Source organism: Neoarius graeffei, chromosome 17 (assembly GCF_027579695.1).
Source record: "Neoarius graeffei isolate fNeoGra1 chromosome 17, fNeoGra1.pri, whole genome shotgun sequence".
NCBI lineage: Eukaryota > Metazoa > Chordata > Actinopteri > Siluriformes > Ariidae > Neoarius > Neoarius graeffei.
Genome location: NC_083585.1, coordinates 14545184 through 14567986, shown reverse-complemented (window position 1 = coordinate 14567986; position 22803 = coordinate 14545184). Strand labels below are relative to the sequence as shown.

At 38.0% G+C, this 22803-nt stretch overlaps 1 protein-coding gene across 7 annotated transcripts in view; it reads left to right on the top strand.

Annotated features, from left to right (window-relative positions):
* phldb1b (pleckstrin homology-like domain, family B, member 1b) overlaps positions 1-12469 on the top strand; it is a 196098-nt gene extending 183629 nt beyond the window's left edge. For all 7 annotated transcript variants that reach the window (XM_060943763.1, XM_060943759.1, XM_060943762.1 and 4 more), the window contains 3 exons: positions 6413-6632; positions 7787-7872; positions 10723-12469. In XM_060943763.1, the coding sequence (XP_060799746.1) occupies positions 6413-6632; positions 7787-7872; positions 10723-10863 (447 nt within the window). In that variant the 3' untranslated portion in view covers positions 10864-12469. The remainder of the gene's footprint in view (positions 1-6412; positions 6633-7786; positions 7873-10722) is intronic.
* The last annotated feature ends 10334 nt before the right edge of the window (positions 12470-22803 follow it).

Genomic DNA, 22803 nt, shown 5'->3' with positions numbered 1-22803 from the left:
GTGTCTTGTCTTTGTCATGTGTTTTGCACCCATGTGTGCGTGCGCCTGGTGCGCTTTGTGTGGGTGTGGGTGTGTGTGGGTTCGTGTTTGCCATTTGACCTGATCTAAATGTAATTAGTTGATGTACCTAAGCACATAAGATTTTTTGTGCAAATCTGTTCACCTGTTCAAAAGATTATTCCACAAACAAAAGGTTGGCCATCTTCAAAGTGTTGGCCGACAAAATGTAATCAGATCTTGTACCTAATGTGAAGTGTTGACACACAAGGTTTAGTGCAAATCTTTGTACCCGTTAAGAGGTTATGGGCCACAGTTTCACAGTTCAATAAAATTATAAATTATATGTGGAAGTTTGTTTTCTTTTATGCAAAAAATTATTACTCCATGTGTAGCCCTAGCAATGGGAGGTTCTATTATGCATCCAAAGGGAAAGAGTTACACTACCGGTACGTTCAGATTTTCTTTCTATCTTGTCTCATCAATCCAACTCTTTGGGTAGAGTTGTCACTAATATGTAGCACATTCACTTGGACTAACACATACACTCAAAGATTACCTTGTTAAATTGTGAGAAAATGTCCAAATCCAAATTGTCGCTGTGGTAGTAAAAAAAATTGTGAAGGTAGTAAAAAGGTTGTAAATTCAACATAAAATATCTGTAGGAACCCTGAAACATTTGATACGTCATCTTTGTTCTATTCTGAATAAAATATGGAATTTTGAAACTTCCACATCATTTGCATTCCGTTTTTATTTACAATTTGTACTTTGTCCCAACTTTTTTGGAATCGGGGTTGTGTATACACACACACAATATTTTGTGTGTGTATGTATGTATGTATGTATATGTGTATATGTGTGTGTATATATATATATATATATATATATATATATATGTATATATATATATATTTGTGTGTGTGTATATATGTGTATGTGTGCATATATATATGTGTGTGTGTGTATGTATATATATATATATTAGGGCTGTAACGATACACCCAACTCACGATTCGATTCGTATCGCGATTTTTGACCCACAATTCGATACGCCCACGATTTTTTAAAAAAATGTTTTTTTAAAGTAGTAAATTTGACTTATTAACATTTACTTACTTACATTTAACTATTTAATAACAAATAATTCAGACCACTGCAGATAATGAGCAATATGTATGCAAAAATGAACAAATGTATATCCAAAGATTGTTTTATTTCTCAAAATAATACTGTTGAGCCGGAAGCTCTGGTTTTTTCGGTTCTGAAAAAGTCATTTTTCCAAATCGTGTAAATCCGTTAAGATTTTTTTTGGGGGGGTGGCTCTCTCACTGTCTCACTCTCATAGGGCCAATGATTTTCTGTGATCGCGGAAAACAGATGGAAATTACGGAATTTTTATGGTGAAACATTGCTCGCGTGTCAAAATGTAACTGCCGCAGAAGGCTTCCGCCCAAGCAGACATGCCTTCAGTGTTGCCAGATATTGCTAACGTTTTCCACCCCAAAATATGTTCAAAACCAGCCAAAAAGCTCCTAAACCTGCCCAATCTGGCAACACTGCATGCCTTTCCGGTCAAGTGATTGTGATTGGTTTGTGGCACACCTAGCCAGCCAATGAGCTGCTTGTTTATAGATTCGCTCCCCGCGTCGCAACCAGAATGGCGACCGCTTAAAAGAAATGAATGCTCTGCCAGTGGCGAGTGTGGACGTTGCGTGACTCGCAGAAGATTGTCGCAGGTCGGCGAAAAAACGACTTACTAATAGATATAAAAAATAAAAGTAATTTAAGTAAGTTTAAAATGTAATTTAAATAAAAAGTAAAGTATTCATAAATTGAAGTTTGGAAGCGCCTCTGTTTTTGGGCTGAGGAGAAGTTTGAAAGGGTGTACCGCGATTCTGCCTTATTGTATCGCGATACGGATCGTGGCTCTGCATATCTCGATTTCGATACGCATATCGTTACAGCCCTAAAATAAAAAAAAAAATATATATATATATATATATATATATATATACACACATACACACTTTTTTTTTTTTTTGCATTTACTGAACACTCAATGTTTCTTTTGTCATGTTTAATAAGAATAAAGATAGTATCTTGCTTTATCTGGCTTCCACTGTGGAAATTTTTTTTGATTACAATTCAAATGTTTTTGTAAAATTGATTTCCATATAAAATAACTACATCATGAAGAATTAAAGCCCCTCCTTCACAGATGAGTGAAAATATTGACTAAATTTCCTCTTTTTGATTGCTTAGGTTAAAAATGCCAAGTTATGATAACTGAATTGATTATTCACTTAAATATGAATATGATACATTTTGGGTATTTGATATGGCGAAATAGGACTCAATGGAAAAATCAAGAACACACCGGAAAGATGAGAATAACGGCGGTGGTAAAAGAACAGCAACTGTACTGGCGCTTGGTCGTGCGGGTCTCTGCAGCGGTGTGCGAGCAACGGGACATCACTACCGCACCGGACGGAGCGCGAGGCAGGGGTGGGGCAAAATGACTGGCCGTAGATTCTATCAAAAGTTTGATCTAAATTGACCATGGTTGCAAAATATTGGCCAAAAATACGCAAACACTACGAAATATGAAAGTAAGTTGAAAAAGTAACATTCTATTGCCTTATACTGGAAGACTAAAACAAAATAAAACTGTCAAAACTCCTCACCTTTTCAGTGATAACGTCCGAACAGTTCACTTGTGTAACAGACCTCAAATGGAAGCACGATCAACTTCTAAGTGTTGGAGTGGAAAATTCCATTCTACACATGCAAATTGTTAATGTGTGTCCTTCCCCGCACACACAACACGCTACGGTAAAAAATAGACCACAACTCATTTTATAGCTCAGAAATTCATACAAGACCAGCTACCATCGTAACATTCTGTAAGAAACATATTCTATACCTAACTTTCAGCTTTCGTTTTAAAAAACAAAATTGCAGATTTATAACTAAATTTTTATATGGCGTAGTGATTTTAAGTTACTACTTTTGGTGAGGTAGTGATCTTGACCCTGAGGCTTTCCGTTTAGATCAAAACACACGATCGTATTGGTTTTGGGTATGCGGAAAATGGAGTTACAATGGTGATCAAATGTTTGCATGATGTTTTATTACAGTTACGATTATTCTGTGAGCGCACCAATCCTTAGGTGTATAAAATTACAACCTAAAATGCAATTAGTGATACCTGTAGATTTTTCAATGGAATACAACCTTTTAAAGGCAATGCGATGTAGTCAACCATTTATCATGTCCCATATCAAGCCACCATTTTTCCACACATTTGCAGAATTTTTGCCAAATTCGGAATATTCACATCAAAGATTGTTTTATCTGTATTATTTCTTTCATCATTTTATTTCAAATTAAAACCAACATCACCATTCAAAACCGTATAGTTTATTGACTGTGAGTATATTTAGTGAGGTACCCCCACAGTACCCAGTTTCTGAGACAGACCCATATATAACACACACACACACACACACACACACACACAGAGAGTCAAGCCAGAAAGTCTGCACACCCCTTTCACCTTCTCCACGTTTTATTACGTTACAGACTTTTTCTACAGTAGATTGAGTTCATTTTTTTTTGTCACAAAATAACTCATAATGACCAAGTGAAAGCAGGTTTTTAGAAAATATGCAATTTTAATTTACTGACAAAAATAGGTTATTTAGGGGTTACATATCTGCACACACCCTTAGCCTAATACTTGGTTGATTCACCTTTGGCAGCAATTACAGCTTTAAGGTGTCTTGGGAAAGAAGCTACGAGCTTGGCACACTTGTTTCTGGACATTTTTGCCCATTCCTCTTTGCATATCCTTGCAAGCTCCGTCAGGTTGGATGGGGAGCATCGGTACACAGCCATTTTCAGCTCCTTCCACAGATGTTCAATTGGATTCAGGTCTGGGCTCTGGCTGGGCCACTTAAGGACACTCACAGACTTTCTTCGAAGCCACAACTTTGTTCTCTTGGCTGTGTGCTTCGGGTCATTGTCATGTTGGAAGTTAAACCTTCGCCCCAGTCTGAGAAGAGAACCTTCTTCAAGGATCTCTGTGTACTTGGCTGCATTCATTTTTCCCTCTATCAGGACTAGTCGCCCCATTCCTATGCTGAAAAACTTCCCCACATCATGATGATGCCACCGCCATGCTTCACTGTAGGGATGGCATTTGCCAGGTGATGAGCGGTGCCTGGTTTTCTCCAGACGTGACACTTGGTATTCAGGCCAAAAAGTTTAATTTTGGTTTCATCAGACCATAGAATCTTGTTTCTTATGGTTTGAGAGTCCTCTAGGTGCCTTTTGGCAAACTCCAAGCGGGTGGTCATACTCCTTTTACTAAGGAGGAGTGGCTTACATCTGGCCACTCGACCATAAAGACCTGATTTGTGGAGTGTTGCCTGGATGGTTGATCTTCTGAAAGGTTCTCCCATCTCCACAAGGATACGCTGGGGCTCTGTCAGAGTGACCCTCAGGTTCCTGCTCACCTCCCTGGCCAAGGCCTGTCTTCCCCAATCGCTCGTTTTGGCCGGGCGGCCAGGTCTCGGAAGATTCTTGGTGGTTCCAAACTTCTTCTGTTTACGAATGATGGTGGCCACTGTGCTCTTTGGGACCTATAAAGCTGCAGCAATTTTTCTGTACCCTTCTCCAGATCTATGCCTTGACACAATCCAGTTTCTGAGATCTGCAGATAATTCCTTTGACCCCATGGCTTGGAGTTTGCTCTGACATGCACAGTCAACTGTGGGACCTTGTATAAGCAGATGTTGTCAATCCCTAATCATGTCCGGTCAATTGAATTTACCACAGGTGGACTCCAGTTAAGTTGTAGAAACATCTCAAGCAGTGTCAGTGGAAACCAAATGCACCTCAGCTCACCTTTGGGTGTCATATCAAAGGGTGTGCACACTTGTGTACATATATTTTACATTTTGATATTTAATAAGTTAACACAAATGTCTAAAAACTTGCTTTCACTTTGTCATTATAGGCTATTTTGTGTGGAATTTTATGACACAAAATTAGCTCTATCTATTGTAGAATATGTCTGTAACGTAATAAAACATGGAGAAGGTGAAAGGGGTGTGTAGACTTTCCGGCTTTTTTTTTTTGTGTGTGTGTGTGTGTGTGTGTGTGTGTGTGTGTGTGTGTGTGTGTGAGAGAGAGAGAGAGAGAGAGAGAAATAACACTATTACAAATATTCTTGGACACAAATGAGAGATTATAAATTGTGCTTTTATTTTGTTATTCACTGTGTGACTGTCTACATCACAACAATGTCTTCTGTACATTCTTTGTGGGCTATTTGTACTGTGTTTTTGTGTACATGTGCATCAAAGATACCTACAAGTATGGAGTTTGCAAACATACTTATTCCTGTGTCATACTTTGTTCTGGTGCTCACAGAGAAAGACAGTTAAAAATGCCACAGATCAGGTTATGGAAATTGCATCTACCCAATGATTTCACAGCATTACAGCTACCATGACAGTGCTGTATGTGAATGACTGACTGTGATGGGGACTTTTAGTGGAGCTCCTGCAAGGGCCAATGGCCCGCGCGAGCGGAACCCCATAGGCATAGTGTGTGGATACATAAAGAAACCTATGGAGTTGTTTTCTGATGGTTTTGGTCCTGTGTGTGCCTGACACCACAGGAAACCCAACAGCTGAATAGTGAGTAACCCCATCAAGTTGTTTTCTGATGGTTTCGGTCCTGTGTGCGCGTGCCTGCCACCACAGGAAACCCAACAACTAGTGAAGTGAGTAGTAGTCAGGACGGTATAGTAGTGAGTAACTTGTATTCTTGTCTCAGCAATGGTGAAATTGAATTTGTAAATAAAATCACTGCCCTATCTCTACTCATCAGGCCAGAGCTATTCTCTTTCTGTGCATGTTTTGTACAACATAAGGAAACAGTATAGTAACTGTAATGGTAAAGAAATAAAACAAAAGAGGCTGGCTGTGATTATAAGAAAATTCTACAAACCAGAAACAGATGAGAGCTCCGCTTTTAGGCAGTGCCTAATAAATCTCAATTCAGGTGGGTAGTGCGGAGTTTGACACCCTGGGGTAAAGTGGCTTTGAGGACGTGGCATTTGTAGTCTGGGTCTTTGGACATTTCAGAAGTGCAGAGCTGTGTAAAGCAAATATATGATTTAATCTTTCAAAAGAAACAAAAGGGTTGATTGCTTTATCTTGATTTAATTTGATTTTATGTAGAATGGAGATAGTTCCATAAATCTGTCGATATCTAATGATCTCTCAGATTAAGCGATGTCGAGGATGCCATCTCAGTCAGATGTGTCTTTAGAATCGATCACACTGCTGTGTTGAGTTTTTGAAGAGTGTTAAAATGGATTTTCTTTCCTTTTTGGTCAAAGGCTCGGCCCATGACGCGCTACCTACCCATCCGCAAAGAGGAGTTTGACCTGCGCTCACATGTTGAGTCATCGGGTCACAACGTGGAGACTTGCTACCACATCATCCTCACAGAAAAGATGTGTAAGGGCTACCTGGTCAAGATGGGTGGAAAGATTAAATCGTGGAAGAAGCGCTGGTTTGTCTTCGATCGCCTTAAACGCACATTCTCCTACTATGCCGGTAGGTATTAAGCATTGCAAGTGAGCCTTAAGCATGAAACCAGCCTGGATAATGAGAGCCTACAATTCTTAACTGAAGCCATTTTATTGGCCAAGTAAGATATCACTTACAAGAAATTCAACTTGGCAGCAAAAGTAGAAGCAGAAGAGTAGAGTAAGGAAACAAATTAAGCCCAGAAAGTGAAATAAATGAATGAAGGATTTATAGTATTTTCCAGAATTTAGATTTTTTTTTTGCATTGATTTTTTTTTTTTTTTAATAAGAATTATAAGACATCTTTCTCGAGAGCTGAGTCTTGGCATCATGAAGCTAACGTGGGGGGATGCGGTAATTAGCGGCGGCTTTAGCTCGGGGAAGGCTGCTGTGGTTTCCGATAGCCTCGGGATAGCTCGAGGCATACAAATATCCAACAGCTCGTCCGCGTTCTGTATGATGCTGATGAAATCGAGCGCAATGCTGTGGAAATTCTGTTTCGCACTCAGCCGTCGTGCTCAGCAGGGATAGTGGTTTCTACCCCTAATGGTTACACAGGCAAAAAAGATGGCGCAAACTCAATAACAGGGCTGGATTGCTGCCTCCCAGATTGCTGCCTCTAAGGACAGTCTAGTTTTACCCCTTGTTTTTACTGTTTACATCCAAATGAACGATGTTAAAAATGATCCAAAGTGGAATAATGCAGGAATATTTTATTATTATTTTTTAATATGACCATTTATGCCCAGTTTCTCTCATGAAGAGTCATTAATGAAAAGTAAAGGCATATAACATTTCTACAGAGATTTTGTGAAATAATGAAATGTTTTTACATTTTTCCAACGAAATGTTTTTAAAATGACTGGTCTTTTGTGAAAGCAAAAAATAAAAATAAATAAAAATTTCAAAAGGCAGTTTCAGTCTGTCACATGACCTTCCTCTCTAATTTGCTCTCCCATTTGCTTGCACACACACACCTGATCCCCCAACAGGAATTTCCATAACTATATAATAACTCTTTTGTTATATTACTAGTGTAACATTTTATTTTTTAAAATAACCAATATAATTACTCTTCATCTCAAAATAAGAAAAAAGAGGTATGGATCAGTGGGAGAAGGTGAACAGAACATTGTTTAGTCTTCAGTTTTGCTCATTTTTTATTTCTACCTCGTTCACAGACAAGCATGAGACCAAGCTGAAAGGAGTTATCTATTTCCAGGCCATTGAGGAAGTTTACTACGACCATTTGCGTAGCGCCACAAAGGTAAACGATCCTATTAAGCAGTGCTTTCACTGATTCCCAGCTGATTCTCCCTTTGTAACAAAGCTACACATGTATTTTCATCACTGCTGCTGCTTCTGAGCATTCACACTGCCATCCTCGCTGTAATTGTTGCCTTTTTTATTCCTTCTTTTTATCCTTTTCATTCCATTCATTTACTTTCCATAATTTTATTTCTCACTTGTGTTCTTTATTTTTTTTTCCTCTCCACCATTCTTTTTTGACCATTCTTTCATTCTGCTGGCTGTCCCCACAGAAAGGATTTTTCAACCTGAACTTGATAAGTGTATGTATTTCAGAATGTGTCCTGCATGCAGTCAAGCCTCCTTTTGCTCACAGACAAAGCTGAACTGAATTCTGAGTTCTTTTGCTAAGATAAAGACTTTTAATCCTCTCCAAGGTGAATTAGTCACGGAGTCAGCCTCGGAGTGATCGTGCTTATTCCAGATTTCCCCTGGCGACAATGTTTAATGGCTTTAGAGCAGGTCTGATTGTGTGGTGGCAAATAGGGAATGAGGAAATATTCGTTTTAATCTGATTCATTTACCTCCAGCAAATCTCTGAACTGCTGCCTCCTCATGTTCACAGAGAGGTGTGTGCGCGCATCATACTAACTGCATATAGGAGTGTTTATCTGCATGTATTTTTATTTTTTTTTTTTACCTGAAAAGTGGTGTCTGGGTTTTTGTTGGTATAAATGGTTTTTAAAAGAAATTATGATTATTGTCTAATATATTAATATAATCTAAGATTGCCTATTTTTAATTGTTTGTGAATCACAAGCGAGCTAGCAAATTATGCCAATCCTGGCCATTTTTTTTCTCTTTCCTTCCTTCCCCCGGGGTTTTTTTTTTTTTTTAAATGAAACGCTCGTGGTGAACAGAATGGTGAGGTTGCCATCACCGAGAAGCATACATACAGTGCTTGCTTCAAATTTGGCCAAAATAATGAGCCTTGGAAGACAACTGTCTTATGCTGTCTTTAGAATTGGATTGCCATTATTTCAGGAGAAAAGCCTCGAAACGCTGCCCAAAAATGTCTGCTCAGACAGTTGGCTCCTGAATGGCATGCAGTAAAAATTTAAGTGTCTGCACTAACAATATTTTACATGTTCAATATGTAAAGAATGAAGCATTATGGCACGTGCGGTTTCATTCATTACATATTAAAAAGCATATACAATATTGTTACTGTGGACACTTGCAGTACAGATTTTCTCATTATTTTGATCCTTATTTTACTGCATTATCAATATGGAGTGGTGGAAGTTCATTATTTTTGCTATAACAGCCTAATCAAATTGTTTATTCCTCTTATCATCCAGCAATTTGCCAATCGATTTTTTTCCACTTATTGAAAAATGGCACATTTTATCCATTTATAGTTACATAGAATGTTGTTGAATGTCCATGAAACAAGTTCCTAAAAAAAAAAAACCAAAAAACCCTCATTACATCACCAGGCTCATTTTTCTCTCCCTAAAAAATGTTAATGAGAAGGAAAAAGAAAAAACAGCTTGTTATAGAGAAACCACAAGATGCAAGTCCTCTTTCCTGCGGTGGAAAATGTGGAAGGCTGTTGCAACGTGCTGACACCCAAGACTCCTTCTATTAATGTTAAATAAACATGTCCTTTGAGAAAACTTGACTGTATCAATGGTTATATGAGGGCCTTTTTTTTGGGGGGGGTGTAAATTACAATGTATTCTTCTTAGATTTTACATACCGTAGCGTGTCTACCAAGCCTCAATAGCTGGTACTACAGAAATGATAACGAATTAGAATAAGCATGTTAATATAAACCTGTGAGTTGAATTAGACCGGCCACTTTTGTCGGAGCTGCTGTTATAGAAGGTAAATCAACATCTTTTGACACATCAGATTTGTGAATTCAGCAGTGCTGTGGTTGTGTGTGTGTGTGTGTGTGTGTGTGTGTGTGTGTGTGTGTGTGTGTGTGTGTAATATGAATAAATGACAGCCCTGAGTTACCGATATTTGACTTTGAGCCCAGCAGTCGAATTAACAGCTTGCACAAAGCATATACAGTACTGTGCAAAAGTTTATTTATTTTTTTGTAAATACAAACTTTGTTATAGATTTGTTTTATGACTTGTACATTATTGAGTCAGTACAAAAACATTTTAGAGTTCCAAACGTTTGTTTTCCAGCACAAAATTAAATCCATCCATCCATTATTCGTAACCACTTATCCTGTGCAGGGTCTCAGGCAAGCTGGAGCCTGTCCCAGCTGACCTATGGGTGAGAGGCGGGGTACACCCTGGACAAGTTGCCAGATCATCGCAGGGCTGACACATAGAGACAAACAACAATTCACACTCACATTCACACCTATGGTCAATTTAGAGCCACCAATTAACCTAACCTGCATGTCTTTGGACTGTGGGGGGAAACAGAGCACCCGGAGGAAACTCACGCAGCCACGGGGAGAACATGCAAACTCCACACAGAAAGGCGCCTGTCAGCTGCTGGGCTTTTTAATTAATTTATTTCGTTTTTTTTTTTAAATGTTGAAAAGTTTCATTATTTTTAAGCCATTTTTGTTTTACAGCATTTCTTTACATGTGCCCAAGACTTTTTTGCACAGTACTGCATGGTTTTTAAATCAGTCATGTGGTGATCTGCAACAAGAATATTTTGACTAGCATGATTAACTTCTGTTGCTGTTAACTGAAGTATTGGCTGCACTGTCCTGCATACTAGAATGTCTTTCAGAGTTATACTCGCAGCTCTCGTGTATTAGCCCCATAATAGATGCTCGGTGCTGAAAGGGATTACTCGTGCAGCTAATTTCACTCTTGTGTCTTGCCGTCAGAGTCCTAACCCCTCCCTGACCTTCTGTGTCAAGACCCATGACAGACTGTACTACATGGTGGCTCCATCTGCAGAGGCCATGAGGATATGGATGGACGTGATCGTAACAGGAGCAGAAGGCTACACGCAGTTCATGAACTAGTCATCAGAGGACTTAAAAGGTTAAATGGTTGCACCAAGGAACGTCAAGTGACTCATCCTCCTGTTTACCGGCTCTGTTCGTTCTTAATGAGAAGAGCCTTTTTATTTTGTATTTCTTTTTGTATTGTAATAAGTTGTATATTCAGCTCAGCTGTACAGTTCTTGGACAGTCATCAAAGGTTTTCTACACCTGCCTGGATTTAAAAAGGGAGTCCTACAAGGTAAAGGAGGAGAAATTGATTGTGTGAAATCACCTTTGTCTTTAGGATAAGAGAGAGATCTCTGACATTTCACCCTTTTTTGGGGGGGAGGGGTATACGTAACTTTTATTTTGCAACCTCTCAAAAGATGTAGGTGTTTGTGGATTTATTTTGTTTAGTTTTTTTCTTTTTCATCTGTAGAACTTTTTTCACATTTTACAATGTGGTATAGCCAAATGACATCAAGCCATTCTGGACTATTTTTGCAAAAATGATTTGACTTACACAGTGAGTGTGGTTATGGATATACAGATCATACATGTAGAGGTGATGATAAAAGCAAATACATCAGACTAGATGAGATCACTGAACTAAGAACCTAAATCACCAAAGCCCATTAACAACTCCCATTTACCTGCAGCCCACTGTATGTTTCTGTGTAACTAGCAAATCATCAGCTGTATGACACACACACCTCTCTCTCTCTCACTCTGTATAGAAGTCTATTTGCCAAGTCCTGACTTTATCTTCAGCCTTCACTTCTTTAAGCAAGCAGCCATCTTCAGTACACTGCCACCTGAAGGCTCTCAGTGGATGAACATCATTAAACAACAAAACAACACTAACCAACTTAACCTTCATATAATAATGCAAATCATTCAGTGCCTTGATATTTCTCCACATTTCATCACTGCAATATTGTTGTGAGAAACCTGCAGGACCACAAAATGCCAGAAATACAATCACTGTTTACTTGATGTATTTTTATTCTCAAGAGATCTATTATTGTGACTAACAGTTGTTTGCACAAGGCATGCAGTCGGGATGATGGGAAAGCTTTTCGAGTCAGCAGATATTGAAATTAGTCATAGACAGATTATAATATCAAATCTGTCTTGGCTCATGTTCGACTTAGTCCTCTGGACTGAACTATGCTGTGACTTCAAAAGTGATCAGCTGGAGCTTAGTGTTTTTATAAAATGTTTTATAAAATATTTTTTTGTTTTATGTGAGCATTTTCCCTGAAATCCCTCTGCATGTATTCAAAATGGCCAAAATACTATCTTCAGTTCCATTGATCCTGATTAATTTGCAAATGTTTTTATTTCAGTTCAGTAAAAAAAATATTTTGGCCAATCTGGAAAAAGAATAAGTACCGTGTGTACAGTGCAGTGTTGATCTCTTTTCAGTGTTCTGTTGTGTGTACATGAACTAAGCTGTACTGGGATGCGCCACATGCATACAAATAAGTATAAATTCTCTTAAACCGTTATTTTATTACTAACACACACTTATACATGCTGATTAATGATATGATATGGTATATATGATGGTACTGTTCATGTGGCACTTTAGATGGATTTCATGGAATTTTTCAGGTTTATTAAAGAAAAAGAAACCCTTTCATTCTATTCTCTTATTGAAATGACCAAATATTTTTATGCAGTGCAGCTTTCAAAAACCACTTCATGACACGGTAGGGTGCATTGTATGGGACTGAGGACAGCAGAGTTCCACAGTTATACTATAAATAAAATTTAAGATAAAAGTTAAAATGTAACTGGAGTAACACCATGATGTGTTAATATTACCACAACAACCATGAGAGGCCTCATGATTTCATAATTTTTTTTTTTTTTAAAGCAAAATTGTGTGATATGAATCTGTAGGTCAGGTTCTTTCACTGTTCTCACTCCAGCGATGCTTAACTCAAATAGCTTAACTAAATTTTGGAGAAAAAAAAAAAGACTGATATTGTGCCTGGCTGGTGTTTAATATTCCATGAGATTATCTATTCTATTTTCTTTTAAAAAATAATGTGTGTGTGTGTATATATATATATATATATATATATATATATATATATATATATATATATATATAAAATGGCATGCCGTTCAGGAAATTAATCTTTGAATATATTGAATGAATCCCTGAATATATTGAATGAAACATTGAATATATGGAATGAATCCCCGAATATGTTGAATGAAACATTGAATATATGGAATGAATCCCCGAATATATTGAATGAAACTTTGAATATATTGAATGAATCCCCGAATATATTGAATGAAACTCTGAATATATTGAATGAAACTTTGAATATATTGAATGAAACTTTGAATATATTGAATGAAACTCTGAACATATGGAATGAATCCCCGAATATATTGAATGAAACTCTGAATATATGGAATGAAACTTTCAATATATTGAATGAATCCCCGAATATATTGAATGAAACTTTGAATATATTGAATGAATCCCCAAATATATTGAATGAAACTCTGAATATATGGAATGAATCCCCGAATATATTGAATGAAACTCTGAATATATGGAATGAAACTTTGAATATATTGAATGAATCCCTGAATATATTGAATGAAACTTTGAATATATTGAATGAATCCCTGAATATATTGAATGAAACTTTGAATATATGGAATGAAACCTTGAATATATGGAATGAAACTTTGTATTCTGCCCCCGCTCCCACAGCTCGGCAGACAGACAACAGGTCCCAAGAAAAACTCTGACTAAGAGGAGAGTATTAGAATATATTGAGAAGCGCTGTAAAACTCGACAAACAAAATTTACAAATTAGTTTTATATACAGAAAATACCGTTATACAAATATGATCCATGAGGGAAATGACTTTGTCACCGTAGCTTCGTTGCACATAAAAGAAGTAAACACTAATAAAACCACAAGCATTCACCAGAGCGTTAACAATGTCTTTATTGTTTAAAATAGCCACAACCAAATCCTGAGCCGTCTGACTCATTTTTGCTGCAGGACGGCGGCAGTGCCTTCATGACGCCAGCCAAGTTTCATTCCATATATTCAGAGTTTCATTCAATATATTCAAAGATTAATTTCCTGAACGGCATGCCATAATATATATATATATATATATATATATATATATATATATATATATATGTGTGTGTGTGTGTATATGTGTGTGTGTGTGTATGTATGTGTATATATATACTACCGTTCAAAAGTTTGGGGTCACTTTGAAATTTCCTTATTTTTGAAAGAAAAGCACTGTTCTTTTCAATGAAGATCACTTTAAACTAATCAGAAATACACTAAATGACTATTCTAGCTAAATTCTACTAAATGTCTGGTTTTTGGTGCAATATCTACATAGGTGTATAGAGGCCCATTTCCAGCAACTATCACTCCAGTGTTCTAATGGTACAATGTGTTTGCTCATTGCCTCAGAAGGCTAATGGATGATTAGAAAACCCTTGTACAATCATGTTAGCACAGCTGAAAACAGTTGAGCTCTTTAGAGAAGCTATAAAACTGACCTTCCTTTGAGCAGATTGAGTTTCTGGAGCATCACATTTGTGGGGTCGATTAAATGCTCAAAATGGCCAGAAAAATGTCTTGACTATATTTTCTATTCATTTTACAACTTATGGTGGTAAATAAAAGTGTGACTTTTCATGGAAAGCACAAAATTGTCTGGGTGACCCCAAACTTTTGAATGGTATTGTGTGTGTGTGTGTATATATATATATATATATATATATATATATATATATATATATATATATATATATAATTTTTTTTTAATTATTTTTTTAACCAAAAACTCATTTAGAAACTTGTTTTGAATAAACACAATGTAGGATGTGATTAATAATTAGTCACTGCTACATAATTGAAAGAGTTGGACATTTCTCTGTAAAATAAAATGGAAAAGTTAATTCATGCTGATTTGATGAACTATTTAAATTATTGCTTTAGGTTATTGATTCTGTTTCAGTCCTTTGATCATCTATGAGTATGAGAAATTGACCATCATATCCCAGTTTAAATAAAATAAAACTTTGTGTGTTATGAGATCAAATTGTATTGGCCAGTATTAACGATCATCAGAATTTGGTAGCTCCTAAAATCCATATCTGTGATAAAAGTTTATCATTCAGTCCCTGCTTTCAACCTGACACATTATCACCTGACTTGGACTCCAGGACCTATTGCATACTCTGCAAAATGCCTACTAAATTTTACATGCTACAGTTTGAGAGTTGGTTATATTGTGTTTTTTCCAACCTTGAATATCATTACTGAAATTATTAAAGGGACTCTGTCTACCATAATATATAAGACTCTAATTGAATTATTAGTGTAGAACAGGGGTGGGTTTCCCAAAAGCCTCTTAACACTAAGAGCATCTTAATTAAGAGAGAGAGTATTCATTGTGCTGCTCGCTCGACCATTTAACGATGATCTTTGTGCTGCCATGCTTTTGGGAAACTCAGGCCAGATCAGTTCTAGAAAGAACAATTGTGCTCTAGAGGTACAAACCAAGAATGCCTGGAACCTTTTTTTTCTTCGGCGTGTAATCGTGAGGACATGCATATGCAATGGAGATGGGTTTATATTGGGAATGTTGAGGAAAAGAATTTCATTTCTGTGCACACCTCTGTTTCAAATGTCATTTAAATGTAAAATATCTATATCAATGTACTAAAATGCAGGAGTATTTTAAAAATCTGCTCTATAGCACTAGAGTATGAAGGTGGATGTATATAAGTAGGTTTCATTACATTTACAATACTGTTGCAATCCTAGCTATTAAAATTACATTTGACCTAGAACATGACTGAAAAAAAAATATATAATAAAATATTCAAAACTTAATAAACCTAATTACAAAAATATCATCTGGAAAAGAAAAGTTACACATTAGACATGAAATGTGAAACCTACACAGCTGTGGATTAGTGGATAAAACAATTTGTACACAGGCTGAGCACACCAGATATTTTGTCTTTGTCAAAACTGATCAGACTTCATCTTGTAACTGTAACCATTGTTCCAGGGAAATAATATCCAATGTTCTCCAGCCCAATGTTGAGTCTTGAGCTCCATTTGTTTAAGACTTCATATTTTCTCCAGATACAGTACCTGAATGAGTCTCTGCAATAATCAAAAGTCTGTGCACAGTCGTTTCTAATGAAGACATACTAAGACCTTTTTTTTTTCCGGATTTTATTCTAAACATGGCTAGAAAAGCAACCATCCACTGAAATTAGCACAGAACTTGTGTTAAAAAAAATGTTTCTCAGGTAAAAAGGTGTTAATCTAAGCACTATAAAATGGGCCCATTTTATATATATGATATCTTTGATATTCCCACCTGCACAATTGAAGAGCTCCAGCTTTTTAATTCCTCTTTCTCCGCATTTCACTCAGCCCTGCAATATACCTGGAGTATCACGGAACCTGGCTCAGGCATCACACTGAGGTCAGAAAATTCCACATTGAAAACTAACATCCATTATAAACCTACAGATTTCCATTCCTATCCTGAGGTCATAAATGATGTCATGGCCTGTGTTTGCACTGCTGAGTGAATGGATTTACTGACTTCTAAGCATTACCAAACACAGTTGGTCTAATTACGCATCATAATTTCCTAAAAATTTCCCTTTTAGTGAATTTCTACTCATCTACTTCAATTGGGACAAAACGCTAAAGACATTCTTGGCAGTAGTTAATTAAATGATCTGTTAAATAGAATCCTTGGCACTCTTGCATCCAACCATTCCAGATGTTCAACATACACAGTAATGTCTTTTCTACAACCATGAGATGTCTTCCAACATGGTTGTTTAAGAAATGAGAAGCTACTCACTGTATACATTAGGCTTAAAAGAATTGTTGCCAGCTGAAACACATTAATAACTGCTGTAATTAACCAATCAAAGGCCATTAAGTATTTGCTTATTAGCTCATCCGGCCGATAGGCGATGAGCTTATGCCATCATGTGTTGTCTGTCATCCCTCTGGTATTATCCACATTTCATGAAAATCACTTCTTCTCTCTCAATTCTTCACTGATTTTTATTCTTACTGGCAGGAAGGTAGTTCTGCCTGGGGTGCATATGGCTCCTACCCAGTGTTGTATTCGAGTCACTAAACCTTGAGTCTGAGTCCAATCTTGAGTCCCCGGTGTTCAAGTCAGAGTTAAGTCCAAGTCATTAAAGAAAATTTAAAGTCTAGTCTGAGAACAAGACTCCAACCACACCATTTGATGGTGGCTGTTGCTGCCTTTATGTGAAACCATCTCTACTACTGTGTTGGACTAAAGTTACTGCTCGACTGCCCCATTTTAGTTAATAGGCAACAGATAAAAAGCTTGTTCATCGCTCAGCAAGCCCCGGCCACTATCAACAGGGCAAATAACATGAGAAAGGGTTAACACTAGCTAGTTCATCAGTCAGCAAGAAAGCCCCACGATCAACAGGGCAATGAACATAGTGTGTCACTTCCTTCTCTGGGTGTGGTCTTGCCAAATGATGATTGAAGTTCGAGGTTGTCCCCGTCATCTCCTCGATAGTTCTTCTACATATGGAACACATAGCAGTGCATTTTTTCTCACTGCACGAGAAGTCTGTATAAGCAAAGCAGACAATCCTAGGGGCGTTCTCTCCAGGCATTTTAGCACCATTAACGTTAGTTTGTTCCTGAACATAATGTATGAACAGGTGAATGTGCATTCTCTTGCATGAAATTAGGATAAAAATTAATGCAGATATAAATATCTTATGCCAAATTATTATGGCATGTTACAAAAAAAAGAGAAAAAAAAATCTGAGTCCTCATCTCCAATTTACAAGTTCGAATTCAGTTAATGCACGAGTCTGAGTCCAAGTCAAGTAACAAGTCCTTAAAATTAGGGCACAAGTTGGACTCAAGTACTACAAGCCTGCTTCTACCCAAATTTGCATAATTGCAATTAATAATGAAGATATGGAGTAATTAAGCCCAACGAGCAGTTTCCAAACAAATCACTTCTCATCAGAGATGATGATCTTACTCCAGTCCACTACAGTCTGTACCTTATGGTCTGTAGCAAACCTCAGTCTGGCTCTTCTTTGCTTCTCATTGATGATGAGCTTTCTTCTAGCTTTGCATGACTTCAACTCCACCCGGAGGAGCCTGTTTTGAACTATCCTTGCTGTGCACTTAACCCCAGCTGTCATTTGCCATTCTTTTTGTAGGTCACTTGATGTCATCCTTCGGTTGTTGAGTGACATTTGAAGGAGTTGACGATCATCCCGGTCAGTGGAGAGTCGTTTTTGCCCTCTGCCAGTCTATAACTTTGTCCCCAATGTCTGCTGCTTGACCTTGTTCTTATGAACGGCCGTATTTGAAATTTTGAGGATGGAAGCAACCTGACACTCACTGTACCCCTCTGCCAGTAAAGCCAGAACTGAACCCTTCTTTTTGTCACTCAAAACTTTTCTTTTTAACTCTTTTGGCATGATGCATAGATATTTTTGTATTCCAGTTGCATTTAAGGTACACAGAATGGTGCGAACAATCACAAAATAGAAAATTGTGATTTTTCTATTATTCAGTTCAGTTCAATTCAACTTTATTTGTATCACACTTTTAACAATGGGCATTGTCCCAGTGAAGTTTCACTGAAATCTATGAAATACATATATAAAACGATGTCACACTCAGATGAGTATAGGTTCTCTTTGAGTCTGGTTCTTTTCTTTGCCACTGTAGTATTTAGCTTGTTCATTAGAGATACATTTATAAATGTAAAATTTATATCTGTAATTCACAGATTTCAGTGAAGCCGCATTGGGACAATTTCCATTGTTAAAAGTTTGATACAAATAAAGTTGAACTGACCTGATTTGAATAATAGAAAAATGGAAAAAAAAAAAGATTGTATCAGACCTGCCAGTCTTTATGAGCTCTGCATTTTACCATCAGAGTATGCTGAAAAGTAGTCTAAAATACGCCCAAAAGTCATTTAATTTTCACAATAAAAATGGCTGATGAGTCAATCAACAGACACTTTGTGCAGGTATTTTAATCTTTTTGACCGACACTCTCTGGAAGCCCACCCCCTTTCCACTATTTCAGTTCTTTGACAGCTGGGAAGGGGGCGACATGGTGGTGTAGTGGTTAGCACTGTCGCCTCACAGCAAGAAAGTCCTGGGTTTGAGCCCAGTGGCCAGCGAGGGCCTTTCTGTGTGGAGTTTGCATGTTCTCCCACTGTCTGTATGGGTTTCCTCTGGGTGCATCCGGTTTCCCCCACAGTCCAAAGACATGCAGGTTAGGCTAATTGGTGGCTCTGAATTGACTGTAGGTGTGAATGTGAGTGTGAATGGTTGTTTGTCTCTATGTGTCAGCCCTGCGATAACCTGGCGACTTGTCCAGGGTGTACCCTGCCTCTTGCCCACAGTCAGCTTGGATAGGCTCCAGCTTGCCTATGACCCTGTAGAACAGGATAAGCGGCTACAGATAATGGATGGGGGAATGGATGGACAACTGGGAAGTGGGTGTCTTTGGCAGGGGGAGAGTCTGAATATGTCTGTTCTTATGGTATTAACAATGACTAAAAAATTAGCCCAAAGTTTTAAGTCTCCTCACAAAATTTTCACACCATGTTTTTTCTCAGATAGAGCAAATCTGCTTCTGGTCACTTTGTCACAAGACAAACCAGAGCTTCAAAGATTTTTCAGTCAGAACTGAATTTTGAATTACCGAGTGTATTCTGGGCAGCACTGTGGTGCAGCAGGAAGCTGTACTGTCTCACAGCTGCAGAGTCCATGTCTCAATGCTGAGTTCAGGTTACTGTCTGTTTTGAGTTTCACATATTATTTCTGTGTCTGCGTGGGTTTTCTCTGGGTTCTCCAGTTTCCTCCTACCTCCCTAAAAACATGCCCATCGGTGGTCTGGTTATGCTAAATTGACCAAGATGTGAATGTGTGTGGAAATGGTACTAATATCCCATATGGGGTGTATCTCTGCCTTGCGCTCAGTGTTCCTCAATCCACTGCAGCCCTGATCAGGATAAAGCAATTATAGATAAAGAAGATGAATGAGTTTTGCCTTTGTAGGCCAGTATAGAGACAGGCATTACCATGATACAATTACTGCCATTCTTCTCAAACAAGTAACAGTAAAACTGTTCCTTGCACCATGTTTAGCTGTAGAAGTAAAGAAGAGATGAGCATGCAACAAGAGTAGAAAAGAAATCAAAGTATCCTTTTAATATGTCACTCATGGCCCGGAGAAACATTTTCCAGCTTGTAGCTGACCAGCAGTTTAACACTGACGATTGCCAGTGTTGGGTTCTTATTCTGCTCCTTTGTACCTGCTTTCATCACACCCCTCTAACAGAAATCCCATTTGAGTCTGACACTGGTGTGTGTAATAAATTATTAAAACCCAGGTAATCTAAGAAAGAATAATACAGCCCTTGACTGCTGTCCTGAGCTTATCGTTAGTGCAGCTGAGACTACTGGTAGAGCAACATGTACTGACCAGTGTGAAGTTGTCTTGAGGTTTAAATCATAGTGATAGAATCTGAGCAGCTACCACAGCAAGGAGGAAAGGGTGAAATATCACATACTATAATCCTAGACGTAATTAAATAATTATGTGTTAAGAATTTAATGATATAAACTGATATACATATAAGATGTATAAATGTATTGTTTTCATTTGTCTTGGGTGGGTTTCAGGGGGGATGTTTTAGGGAGGAAGGACAGTGAAGTTCAACAAACTCCTTTATAACACTACAAAATGTAAGAGTTACAATACGACACTATATGAAGATTATACATATCAAAGCAACTAGCCAGTATGAGATTCTAAATTCAATCTAAATACAGTGAGGTGATACAATATGACTCAATGCTGTGCAAACTCATACAGATCCCTTTAAATTGATCCAGCCATATTGCATATACTGACACTGGTGAATCAGCCTGAACTGTTGCCTCCTTACAATGTTAATACTTCGGCTGGGGTGGTTTGATCTGGGGCAAACAGTAAGCGAGCAACAAGAACGCAATATATTCATCATATGTGTAGAGAGGACACAGCCAGAGGCATTTTGCTGTTGAATCAGACACTGCACAATGCTTGAGGCATAGCCTATATCTTACAGGGGAAACTGCAGGGCAGAAAACAGAACCAGGAGTTCATAAGAGCTCATGTCTCCTTCCATAGAGACCCATGTTCTCCTGGCTGGCCCAAAGGCCCTAGTGTTAAGTGTGAAGAACATTAGCATTTCATATTTAATGTTAGACACTCGGCACGTGCAGATATTTGAAAATTTAATATATAACTGCCTACACACACACACATCTATATGTCACTCGTGAGGAAATTGGTAAATTGTTTTGATAAAATTGGGTACTTTTTGTTTGTGAATGCGTCTATAAAATAAAAAGAAAATCACACGTTGGTTTGAAGATATGAAGTTTATTTTCTTGTATTGAAAAACTCGCATTTTTCATACGAAATACATTGCAGATCTCATCTCATCTCATTATCTCTAGCCGCTTTATCCTTCTACAGGGTCGCAGGCAAGCTGGAGCCTATCCCAGCTGACTACGGGCGAAAGGCGGGGTACACCCTGGACAAGTCGCCAGGTCATCACAGGGCTGACACATAGACACAGACAACCATTCACACTCACACCTACGGTCAATTTAGAGTCACCAGTTAACCTAACCTGCATGTCTTTGGACTGTGGGGGAAACCGGAGCACCCGGAGGAAACCCACGCGGACACGGGGAGAACATGCAAACTCCACACAGAAAGGCCCTCGCCGGCCCCGGGACTCGAACCCAGGACCTTCTTGCTGTGAGGCGACAGTGCTAACCACTACACCACCGTGCCGCCCACATTGCAGATCTGAGTGACATATTTAAATAATATTGTTTGTAGTATTGGTGTAGCATTCAGCAGTAGTGTTAGCGAAGGCCAACGTTAGCGCAGTCAAGCCAGTGCTATCGAGAGCTAGTATCACAGGCTAATGACTGAGAAACTAAAATTTATGTCTCCAGACTCTTCTTCCACGCGCACTCACCAGTTTGTGTGTGTGTGTGTATATATATATATATATATATATATATATATATATACACACACACACACACACACACATATATATATATATATATATATATACACACACACAGTGGTGCTTGAAAGTTTGTGAACCCTTTAGAATTTTCTATATTTCTGCAGAAATATGACCTAAAACAACATCAGATTTTCACACAAGTCCTCAGAGTAGATAAAGAGAACCCAGTTAAAAAAATGAGACAAACATATTATACTTGGTCATTTATTTATTGAGGAAAATGATCCAATATTACATATCTGTGAGTGGCAAAAGTATGTGAACCTCTAGGATTAGCAGTTACTTTGAAGGTGAAATTAGAGTCAGGTGTTTTCAATCAATGGGATAACAATTAAGTGTGAGTGGGCACCCTGTTTTATTTAAAGAACAGGGATCTATCAAAGTCTGAGCTTCACAACACATGTTTGTGGAAGTGTATCATGGCATGAACAAAGGAGATTTCTGAGGACCTCAGAAAAAGCGTTGCTGATGCTCATCAAGCTGGAAAAGGTTACAAAACCATCTCTAAAGAGTTTGGACTCCACCAATCCACAGTCAGACAGAGTGTGTACAAATGGAGGAAATTCAAGACCATTGTTACCCTCCCCAGGAGTGGTCGACCAACAAAGATCACTCCAAGAGCAAGGCATGTAACAGTTGGCAAGGTCACAAAGGACCCCAGGGTAACTTCTAAGCAACTGAAGGCCTCTCTCACATTGGCTAATGTTAATGTTCATGAGTCCACCATCAGGAGAACACTGAGCAAGAATGGTGTGCATGGCAGGGTTGCAAGGAGAAAGCCACTGCTCTCCAAAAAGAACATTG